General features: G+C 35.0%; 1 protein-coding gene across 1 annotated transcript in view; it reads right to left on the bottom strand.

Annotated features, from left to right (window-relative positions):
* Positions 1-12,493, bottom strand: part of NBEA (neurobeachin) — a 453,768-nt gene that overhangs the window by 332,502 nt on the left and 108,773 nt on the right. Inside the window, exons 9-11 of the mRNA XM_083884753.1 lie at positions 10,078-10,275; positions 9,541-9,674; positions 1,537-1,645 (exon numbers count right to left, since the gene is read on the bottom strand). Coding sequence (XP_083740879.1) covers positions 1,537-1,645; positions 9,541-9,674; positions 10,078-10,275 — 441 coding nt within the window. The remainder of the gene's footprint in view (positions 1-1,536; positions 1,646-9,540; positions 9,675-10,077; positions 10,276-12,493) is intronic.

Consider the following 12,493-nt stretch of genomic DNA (forward strand, 5'->3'; position numbering starts at 1 on the left):
TAATGAGAACAAAAATACTGTTTGGAAATTCAAGTTAAAAAAAAAAAGCTCTCTGTTGTCTCTGAAGTATTTGACTGCATGCAAATAAATAACAGATACAACAGATAATTTACAAATAATAAAATTGAGACTAGGAAACAAAAGGATTTTTCCCACCATGTGTGCCAACTGAATATAAGCATATATTGAAAAAAATAGAATACATCCTTTCAAAAAACTGCAGCTAAGTGAATACGATGTAAAAAACCACCCAGAAAACAACATATGTTTTAAGAATTATGCTGTGATCAATGGAAATCCTTTAAATATTCACATGCCCAAGTCTAATGAACATAGCAGGTGTTAATTAGAAGAGCATGCAAACTTCTAAAAGAAAATAAAAATCCTGTGCAACATTTTAAATTGATGTATTCCATGTGTATAAACCACAGTGCTCTGTTCAGGAGAAAGCCCTCCATCAGGGCTCACCAGTCTGCCTGTGTGTAAATTATCAAACCAAAGGTAACAGCTTTGGAAATTCATTCTGGTTATGGCACAAGAAAACCTATCCTTGGAAAAAGAACACCACCTTAGGCTAGTTCTTCGAAATTCTAAATCACACTTGCTTAGTAGTGAAAACAGAAACATAGAAAATCTGCTTTTTGGTATCGAGTGAAGGTATTTCCCTAACCACAAAGAACAAAGGGAACAGAATGAGAATCACTACTTATTCTTCTTCAAAATTCAGAACATCTTTGAAAGGTGATACTATGATTTTTTATCTTCTGTTTAAAAGATTGCTATGCTAACCTCATGGTAATAAAAACTCAGTAGCAGACATTCAAGAATGTCAGAAACATCAGCTTCAATCATAGGACCATCGCTATTTTAGCATAGCTGACAGTAGTTTGGTCTCAGATTATTTAGATTATTGAACCTCAGTAACAGGGTGTCATGAGGCAGGGAGGCAGGGGATGTTCCTCAGACAACTGAAGTCAACCTGAGTTTTGTGATAACTGCTCATTGTGCCTGAAAACCAGCAAGTACAGGGAATGCCCCTTGCAACTACTTCTTTTAGAAATAAATTTTGTTACAGTTTTTCTTCAAAACACAGTGCAACTACTTCAATAATTTTCAGAATTGAATCACAGACGATTAATTTAACTTTTATTAACCTACATACGCACAAAAAAAAATCTCAGTTATGACATTTCTGCTATGTTTGTACAAATTAGAAACAAGAGAAATTTCCTAAGCAGGTTTGGAGGGACAGAAAGTGCAGAAATTAACACACTTTAAAGGCACTCACAAAGTGATCTAAAGTAGGAACATAAATAAGAGAACAGAAGCACCTCGAGAAAATCAATTTTTTGAATACTGGTATGTAAGAGGATGAGAAAGATGAAGAGACTCCTGTAGACAACTTTAAAATATTTTAATTTGGAATACATTTATCACAAATATATTTAATTCCACCAGACATTTGAACCATGTGATGAAAGTACCTCAATGGCAGTAGAAATACTAGGAACAAAGATAAAAACCCTCCAAACATACCTTTTCAAGGAGATAGCCAATGACTAGAAAGCCTTTTCCACCAAGCATTTGTTCTTGCATGGCTACTGAACTCTTAAGAAGCTCAACCAAGAAAGCCAGTAGGGTAGCACTGCATGTAAAGAACAAGATTTTTTTCCAATTAAAAATGTTGCTTTCTCAACAATCACCAGCTATGAAGTGAATAGAAATAGGCTTAAGGTGATGAAAAATTCCTTAAAAGAATACAAATCTTATTTTTCCTGTTGAGAAATTCCTCCAGTGATTTTTCACGTATTACAATCATAGGAGTGGGAATTCAATCCTGGTTTGACCATGACTATGCCATGTTTTAACTATCCAGTCCTGGAGCTTGCAGTTCTGGCCAAAGTTTTGGCAGCTGAAAGAGGTAGAAGACGCTGAGAGGAATCCTGTTGACAGTGCTGGAACGACGCTGGCAGGGACCACGTCCAACATTTCACTATCCAGACTAACTATGCTAAGCAGCAAAATTTGCAGCCACTAGGTAAGTCCTCATTCCACATTTTCAGTCCCTAGAGTCACTACTAACACAGAAAGGAGGCATAAAATGCTTGAACATAAACACAGGCAACGATGCCCACCACAAACCACAGTGGAACAACAGCAGGGTGGAGAGCTTCCTTCAAACTTTCTAAAGACCAAACATGGGAATAATATCTGTCTGACCAAATAAAGGTTAAGGATTACTTTTCATCCAGTTTAGGAAAGCACAGAGAGACTCCAGAGGCTACAAGGAAATCACCCAACAGCCCATCCCAGCAGTATCTTTAAGTGAAGTGTTCAGAAAATGTAGGGAGGGAAAGTGCTCAGAAAAGGTTACAGTATAGAAACATAAAGAGATATGAAAGACTTCAGGGGATGGAATTGGCAAGAAAGTGAAACCATGTTATGAAAACCAGCAGCAGAAACATGACAGATCAATCTACCACAGAGAAAACAAATCATAACTGACTCCTGGGTGATGAGAATAAAACAAAAATACACTCATCTTTTGCTGAAAAACCCAAAGGAAAGGGAGAAAGAAAAAAAAAGTGACAGAAAGGAAGTATTTAAAATTACTTTTCAAATATCTCAAAAAGGTAGATGCTATTGTATTATGCATTGCAGTGCATGTACAGTGAATACTACACTGTATGTATAATCATTATTCCTTTTCTAAAAATTAAATAGATGTAACAGTTCCTAGCTGTAAAGACAAGTGTCTGCAACCACAAAAAGTTGTAGGTAGTATGCACAGGCAAGAATGAAAACTGTGGGTTTTGCAGATATGAAAAAGGGACTTAAAGAAAATTTCCAACCTGCATTTGATACATTTCAACTTCTCTTACAGTATCTAGCACCAAAAAATAATCAAAGTCCTGCGGAAAACAAGATTTATTCTATTTGTTGAGTAAGGCTGTCTTGTAAAAGAAAGGAAGTAGCCTAAGTACATGCTGGGAACATGAAATAGTATCTTGTCTTTCTTCATTGTTGAATGGTCATAATAATCCATCTAAAATCACATACAGAATGCTCCACAGAGTGTCAGCAATAAAAGAACACAGATAATATCCATTTACAGTACTCCAAAGCTTTTATCAAAACAGCCTGTCAAGCTGTCACATCAACTTCAAACCAGATTATATGCATCAATTTTTTCTTACCCCAACCAAAAGTTTCTATTGTATTTGTCATCTAAAATAAGAATCTAATCATTTTTACTACATGAAAATCCATAAGCAGCTCACATAAAGTGTTGAAGATTTAAATTTAGATTTTTTACAAAAAATTGAAGAGGTGAAAGAAAATTCCATTTGGATATACGATGCTTACTACCATCCTCTATGAGTCACCTTATGACTTAGAACAACAAGCCATTATGCATAAAGCCAAGAAACAGCATACATCTTTGCAGAATTACAATTTAAACTACAATAGCAAATGCTATTATATTCAAATGTCAAAAAAATACTCTTAAAATGGATTGTAAAGATTTTTTGTACCATGAATAGACTTAAGTTCATTTTCTATTCTCAAAAGCCCTTTGTCAAAAGCCTTTAAACTTGTTTCACAGTTTACTTGCTCATTCTATGAATTTAGATGTAAACTCATGGGCTAGAGTTAGTCTTATATCAATACTATATACTACTGTTAGAAATTCTGACAGACTCTGAATACAAGTTGTAAGACACACTGACACCATAGCAATATTTTTTCCCCTCTTTCCCTCTATTTAAGCACACATAAACCACAAGTCATCTCAGAAATCGTAAGTGACCAGTTTATACCTAACCATGCCACAGACACAGAAACAGACAAGCTGGTTCTATGTAAGAAAGACTGGCTCAAAAGAAGTAAAGTAATTCAGATGCAGCCAGTTCCCAAATATCACTCTTTAGATATTAACCATCTTTATGCAGGCTATGGCTGAAATAATTAATCCAGCCTGCCCACATTACCTCTGCAGAGAGCTACCTTAGCTGCTTCTGCAGAGTGATGCCAGTGTTTCTACTTTCAGGAAAATGTATTCATTTAGTCAATGTCTTTGTGAATGAGCTATGCTTTTACTTAATTCCAAAATGGCTTTTAACATCTATTGATCCAGGCACATAAAGATACCTCAATCCAGCTCTGCAGAGTCAGCTCAGGTCTGCAGGCAGTAACTCTAACTTCTAATCCTTCTGCATTATCCAAGATTGCCACCATAAATAATAGAGTTGACTGCAGTATATAGTAATTCAAATCTTGGGATAGCACACATGAATGCATCATTACACCTTCAAGCACATTAAAAAAAATCCAAGTACTAGAAAATGCAGCAGTTAAAGGGAACCATCTGGCAGGCACATAGAGGTACAATGAAGTTTGAGATGAATACTGTATAGGACCACAGTATTGATAAAAATTAACATAATAATTGAATTTAACTAGCAGTTTGCTCACATTATTATGCAGGAAATTAAGTAAGTAAAAGATCTGTAATATTTTAGCTCATAGAAGAACTATAAAATCAAATTGGAAGTTTTTAAAATTCCCACTGCATGTACAGTACTCAAAGAATATTACCACCTGAAGATGATCAGAGGTAGGCAGAAAACAGACTACCGTTGTCTGTGGAGTTGGGGGTTTTTTTTATTATTTTTTTTTTTTTAATAGGGGGGTGTGGTGCTGGAGAATTGTATGGTATTTATGGCTTGGGTTTTGTTTTGTGGACTTTTTCCCCTCAGACACGTTGCTTAGACTTCTTTTAGCTAAAACTTCCTTTTTGGAGGAGGAAGAAGGAATGAAACTGCCCTAAGTAATAGCTGTTGCACATAACCCTGGTTTTACATGTAATGTTCTTCACCTTACATATTTTACAAAGAGCATGTGATCTGCTTGAATTCTCAGATAAACTTTCCCAGCCTCTTCAAAACTTCTCTTTCCCCACCCACACTGTCAGACTGACCTCAAGGAAATGTCTATCCAGATATAAAAATCCATACTGAAGTGATGTCTTTTTCCCCCTCAATATTGCATTCTTAGAATTTAATCTAATTTGGAGGACTGTACCCAGAACTTTTAACAATTTCTAGGGATATTCAATTTATTAATTACCTTGGCAGCTGAACAAACATTAAACCTGAAGATTTGAAATATGAAAATATTTATCAGCAGAAACAGGTTGCCAAAATCATTCTTTTAAAAAGGTTGTTGTTGATGGAGGGAAAATAATATTAATGAGAAGACTGTTGTCTATGTTGAACATTTTTCAAACAGAATTTTAAAACTTACCATCAACTAACACGCATCAGATTGCTGCACAGCAATTGACATTACACATTAGACTTACAAAAATCTGTGCACTACAGCATAAAATTTCTCTCCATTCTTTCCTTCTTTCAACACCTCTAGATATAAAGGATACTTCAGCCCATTCCTACATCTCTTCTATATCATGCCCTTCCTAAAACAGATCAGCTTGTCTGCTGTGGAGCCAAGATACAGATAGAAAATTAAACTATATATGTCAACCAACACTAAATCAGAGAACAATGATAATTACTGAAAATATAACTAATTTCTGGAAAAAAAATAATCCAGTAGCTTTCCATTCTTAAAAAGAAGGCGAAGAAAAAGGCAACAGACAAAAGCACGATGATGCAGTACCTCCAATGGTTATGATACTATTTAGAAGTACCTTAAAAGTCAGGAATTTGCACCCATAAAATAAAAGTGAAATTTGCCTTAGCTGTTTGTTTTGTTTTGTTGTTGCAGTTCTTTCATTCTATTTTATTTTTAAAACCACTACACAGATCAGTTTCTGTAGACTCCTCACTACCACAATAATTTTCTCTGTCAGATTTGCCTTAATATAAGTTTCATCTTGGATTGTGCATTACAAAGTTATCTGGATGGGTTTTACAAAAGGCACCTTTAGCTAAGGTAGGCATGTTGCTTTGGAGATCTAAGTATTATTAATTATTAATTATACACCACTTAACTTGGAGAGTCTATATAAAATAGAATGGTGCAGGTATTTGTTTTGTCTGATTCTCTTTGGGAAGGAATCCTTTTTAAAGATTAAAATCCTTTATTTGTATTTTCGGCTTTTCCAAAGTAATACAAAAAGATTGTATTAATACCTCCATCGCAGGCGGTTAGTATGATAACTATTGAAAATTAATCTTAGCACAAAGAGATAAAGTGGTATTAAGGAAAAGCATACACCAACAATTAATGTTTCCATGAGCTATAGCTATGGCAGCTCTCTAAAGTGCTTCCTTAGCTTTCAGTTTAAATATGTTTTTTTTCTTTCTGTAAGCTTGTTGAAGTGGAAGGGGAAATTATTTCTCTCTTATGCCTTTTCAATTCTTTTCTCAAAACATGTGATGAAGCTAATGAGACTACTAATCAGAGTTCATTCATAAACATGAGTCAGCTGAACAGGTGTTGTGTGAGAGAACTAGAGAGGCAAGTCACCTCTGCTTACAAGCAAAACATTTTGGGACACAGACTCCAGTAATAAATTAGCCACCCCTAATAGTCCTTGGATCTTCTGGAGTATGCAGAGGTACAGCAGTTCAGGAGTTAATGACAGATTTCTACTACATTATAGGAGCAACTGTATTTTCATTATAAACTCTCGTCCAGGCAGACCAATCTGGCAAGTCACATTCACACCTGGGAAAAATTCAAGTACAACTTATTTTATCTCCTCACAGCTAGGTCACACTTGTGCTGTGAAATGTTAGGAGCCATATCCAGCATTCCTCTTTTCAAACAGAGGAGGAAAGGGTTACCAGAACTCAACAATGCCAACTCAGAATTTTACACTGGAGGCATCAATGGATTGGGACCTTGGCTCTCCATGAGATGCACAAAGGCAAATACAACAACCTCAGGAAGGATTACTTCCAGACCTACTCTCAAGTTTAAATAGCTGTGCCAGCTATGACAAGAAAATTATTGAAACACAGGATGAGAAGACAGGTTAGGGATGTAGGATACTACATGTCATTCATCTTATTTGCTGCCATGATCTTTAAGATAAATTCAATTAAACTGAAGACATTAATAAAAATTATTGGAAACTCACAAATTTTTCATATTAGGCTAATAAATAAAATCAATACATCAAACTAATTCCTGTCAAGCTGGGTTGTTTTATATCAGTAGAAAATTATGGGAAACCTGCCTATTTCTTATCAAACTATAAATCTTAAAAAGTAGATGCTTGGTTATACCTATCTTACTTATGAAATATAGATAATTTTAATAATTCTTTTATTTATGTTCAGATGATGAAGTTTTGGGTTCTAATATTAAAAAAATCCAAACAATGAATCAAATAATTGAGAACCCCAAGCTTATTAAACAGATTTTGATATTTACAGGAGAGAAAGAGATGAGAAGATTCAGAAAAGCAGTAGAACTGGGAAAGCCCTCTGCTGCTGTTGTAGATATACTTTTATAGGTAAGACAGGTATAACTGAGCACGAGATGCATAGAGACAATAATATAATGAACAAGGGGGAACAAGGAAAGGACACTAAGTGCACCACTTCCATTATTCTACTCCTCAAATGAACCTTTTCATGTTTAGCAATCTTCCACCCCATCACCTTCTTTTACCTTCTTTCTTTGGATCCAAAAATATTTTATTCTTTTATTTGCCTACTTCCTTGTTCACTTCCAGAATTATTTTTCTAGACACCTATACCCCATTAAATAAAATATGAGGAAAGAACACACATACACCAAAGCCATGTTAATTCAACATAAAAATTACATCTCATCAAGCAGCCATTTGCTTAATTTTTTTTCAATATGCTCTTTAGTTAGGATCACATCCTCTTGTATTATGCATTTTTACAATCATATAGCATAATGGATTACAGATCTCTTTTTAGAATATAATCTAATTATAGAAGAAATGCATTGACTTATTCCAGAAAAATTCTTTTTCTACTTACAGTTCAACTAACTCCAGAAATGTTCTGTACATTTTCAATTAAACATTATGAATGTTCTCATTCACTGGGTAGACCACACACTTGGGAAGAATTAGTCTTTATCTCAACTTCTAAAACTTACATTACATTAGCTCTTCATTTTTAAACAGATCTAGTTATTATTTTGTCATCTATTACAGGTTCAGCTCATTAATGAATTTAACATACACTTCATTCCTGTGTTGAGACATATACACACATAACCTTCCTTAAGCTAGAATAAAGCATTTTTGTCTTCTGCTTTGCCAGTTATTAAAAACACAGAGATTTTTTTTTCCAAGCTTATTTCAAACCAAGCATTTCTTTTTCTATTTCCCTTACTTTACAATGCTTCAATGCAAAGTACATCCTGCAAAAAGACTTTAAAAAATATTCCACATTAGCCAATGCACAACCAGATTTTCTGTCTTCCAAATTTGTTGGCAATCTCAGTATTAATTAATTGTTTTTCCATCTATTTTAACTGAATTATCCAGAAAAATTAATAGAAGAATATTAAAGGCAGGTAAATAAACCATGTGTTCTGCATTATGCACTTATTTTTTCACCTAATTCAAATAGAAAAGCCAGCTTATCTTGCCCCTAAACACTGTTTTCTAGCAGGCTTTGGTTACAAATAATCCTCCAGGGAAACACCACACCAGTCATTCAGCGTTACCTTTTGAGATTTGTTACCCCCAAAAATTTAGGCCACAAATTTTTCTGGAGAAGTTTAGCTATTCTGTGCTGCCTCTAGAACAGGAGCCTGCCATGACAAGCATGTGGCAAGAGATCTTTTCAAAAATACATATAGCTGAGCTAGTTTTGAGAAAGGAGTCACCACACCTGGAGATATTTAAAAGATGTGCAGATGTGGCATTTAGGGACATGGTTTAGTGGTGGACTTTGTAGCCCTAGGTTAATGGTTGGATTTCATGATCTTAGAGGTCTTTTCCTAAAGGATTCTATGATTCTAAGTCAGCATAGGTATTAACAGATTTGTAGGTAGTCCTTTTCAGGCTTCCAAGGGAGCATCAATATCTGTGAAGACTTTTCAACTTAGAGAGGTCTTCATAGTACCAGAGGAGAAACTTCATGGGTCTCAACCTAAAATTCTCTTAGGGTGTCCCTAGTCACTATTGCAATTGTAATATGATCACAAAATGCCTGATCATAGCTCTATAACTTTCTGACCATATATTAATTAATTAATTTTAGAATGTTACAAAATATGAATTCAAATGACACAGACTTTGAGAAGGTAAATAATATTGCACTCTCAAGTAAAAGCATATTGATTTCTTTCAGAAGTTGGATGAACTATCATAAAACTACCCTTAAAGACTCCACAATGATTTGAACTCATTATTTAATCATATCAGTTTTGTACAGTTAATTACTCTTTTTAAAGATAATTTTTTTTAAAAGAAACAAGGGTAAAAGGTAGAAAAAATCAGAGAACATTCTCACAAAAAAGAAGAGGAAAAATTTAGTAAGATTAATTTAGTTTCTATCTTGGTTAAAAGAGGCTTACCAAACTGTTGTTTCCACCTGACTGTCATGCAGCTGTCGATTGTCTAACTGGGCAAAGAGAGGAAAAAGGACCTGGATCCCTCCAATGGAATGAATTGCACTGTGAATGGAGTGGGTTACAATAGCTTTCACATCCTAAACACATAAAATAAAGGAAAAATCATAATTAATCTCAATTTTAAAGGACAGTTAAAAATGTAATTTTCAAGCACTTTAACACCAAATTGAGTGCAGACTTTTTAAAAATTTGTATCAATACTTATACTTCAATTATAATCACTACATTTAAAGGCAAACATTAAACAGAAAATTTTCAGTATCATGGCAAACTGTGCCTTATAGTATGAAGTCTATATTTCTTATGGAACATTTTTTTCCTTGCTTTATAAAGGGAGCAAGGAAAGAATAGTTCAAGTGAAAGTTATATTAAGATCTAACAGAGCACAAAACAATAATCTCTGTACACTAGCAGACAAATAATCCTCAGCATGATATTCTGCCAACAGTAATCCCAAAACATCAACTTAGCAGCACCAACCTGAAGCATGAGAGCATGAGGGGAGTGTACAAAAATTGAAGGATTCTCCTTTGGTGACGATTCAAGGCATAGCTGAGCATCAGTGGCCTTTGCATTGTAGGTAAAAGCAATGCTACTTGCGAGTTTCCCGTCATACAGCACTTGTTTATGGTGCTCAGCCAAATGAATGTCACTCTCAGATTTAAATTTGAATGTGCTCTGAAAAAAATCCACAAGTTTTACAAAGTAATTAATTTAGACAAATTCCTTGCCACAAAATGTGCAAAAAAACCTACATTGGACTAGAGGGGGAATAAATAAACTACTTAACTTTGCTTATATTTACCAGTAGCCTAATGCTACTGAACAATGAGATAGATTTTCTCCATTTACTTGACACCACACCAATGTGTCGATACGTTATTTGGTATTCTACATATTATCTCTCCTTTCAGAGTCAGTTTTTACAAGTTTCAGGAGTAACTACCTTAAGAAAAAGTCACATAAACCAGCTATGAATACATTAAAATAAAATTTTAGCATAAAACACATTAAAAATAAAGTACAAATTAAATGTGCTGCATTTTAGTTTATATGCACTCAAATTAGAATATAAAATGCTATACTATGTTGATTAAAGCAATAGTTATTTCTGAACAACATTTAAAACTATGCTTCATTAACAGTCAGGAGTGTATATAAACAAGTAACTCATAATGAAATAAAATTCAAAATAAATCATATTGCCACATTTCATATTAATTATTCTCAAATTCAGAGCTTTTTCAAGGAAGACTGAAAAATTTTGTTATTTTTAAACATATCGTGATTCATATCTGATCTAAAATTAAGTTTTTTTGGCAACAGTGACAAACCAATAAAGCACAAGAAGACAGATTTCTGTCTTTCTGCAAAGCATTGTCAGATTTACTTGACATGTAACAATTGCATATGACAGTCATTTAACAGTGGCAAAAAGATGACTAGCAGTAACACAGTGCTGTGCTGTACTGATACAATAAAAGCAAATTTGTTAGCAATGACCACCATTTTATTATAAATGAAGATATAAATATATATGTGTGTATACATACATATATAATGTTATTGCTGAAGTATTTACCAAGTTTAAAATAATTTATTTCTGAGATTATATATGAATCATTTCCCTTACTTTCACTGCATATAGTGATCACAGTTCTCTTTATCCCTTTGGTCCTACCAAATCTCCCCTTTCCCCCCAGTATGAAATCCTCTATCACTGAAACTACTGAAAGTACCAGCACTGGGGTTTTTGTTATCCATGCTAGAATTAAAAAAAGGCAACTTATGGGCTATCAACTGTTCTTTAAAAAAAAAAAAAAAAAAAAAAAAAAAAAAAAAAAAAAAAAAAATTAGAGGTTCCTACCATTTATGTAATGCCATAAACCCCATACAGCCTTTTCAGAGAGTTCAAGGCTGCTGGAAACCCTGAAAAAATCCTTTTGATTACAGCAAAACAATGGGAATCAAGTGACAGACACATAGCAATAAAAGGTCTGCTGACTAGTATGTGGGCCACAAGCTGAACAGCCTGGCCACCTGAGTGGAGCTGCTGGAGAACCCCTGGAGCACATCTGTTGGTCAGTACTGTCCCAGCCTTGGTGAGGTCTGGCAGAAGGGAGGCTGCAAAGCTGAAAAGGTACCAGACACAGGTACCATAACAGAAAACGCAAGCAGAAAGGGCAAATGCATGTAAATGGCAAGTCTGTGGTTCAGTCTGCATTTTGCAATAGAGGACAGTATCTTCAGCTGCACTAGGAGGGGTGTTGCTAGTAGGTGGAGGAAGGTGTTCCTTCCCTTCTACTTAGCATTGGTAAGGCCACACCTGGACTTCTGGGCTCCCACTGGGACCCATGGACCTACTGGAGAGAGTTCAATGAACAGCCACTAGAAATGAAGGGATTGAAGCATCTCTCATATGAGGAAAGGCCAAGAGAGTTGGGGCTGTTTGACCTGCAGAAAAGAAGTGGCAGAAGGGATCTCATATACAAATAACAGAAGGGAGGTTAAAAAGAAGATGGAGTCAGACTCTTCTCAGTGGTAACCAGTAATAGGACACAAGTCAGTGGGCAAAACTGGAACGAAAAAGGCTCCCTCTGAACATCAGAAAACACTTCTTCACTGTGAAGCTGCCCAGCAAGTGATAGAGTCTCTATCTTGGGACTTATTAAAAAACTGTCAGGAAATAGTCCTGGACAACTGGATCTAGGTGACCCTTTTTGAGCAGGAAGGTTGGACCAGAGGTTGCTTCCTACATCTTCAACCACTCTGTGCTTTGCATTTGGGTTAGGAGTCAAATGGTGTTCTGTAGGGAAACTCCCAGTGGTCCCCACTTATTACTCTGCTCATACTGCAAAGCTGTTCAGAGAGAGACAACTTTCAGGCTGAAACTCAA

The sequence above is a fragment of the Zosterops lateralis genome (genome assembly GCF_965231275.1).
Source record: "Zosterops lateralis genome assembly, chromosome: 2".
NCBI lineage: Eukaryota > Metazoa > Chordata > Aves > Passeriformes > Zosteropidae > Zosterops > Zosterops lateralis.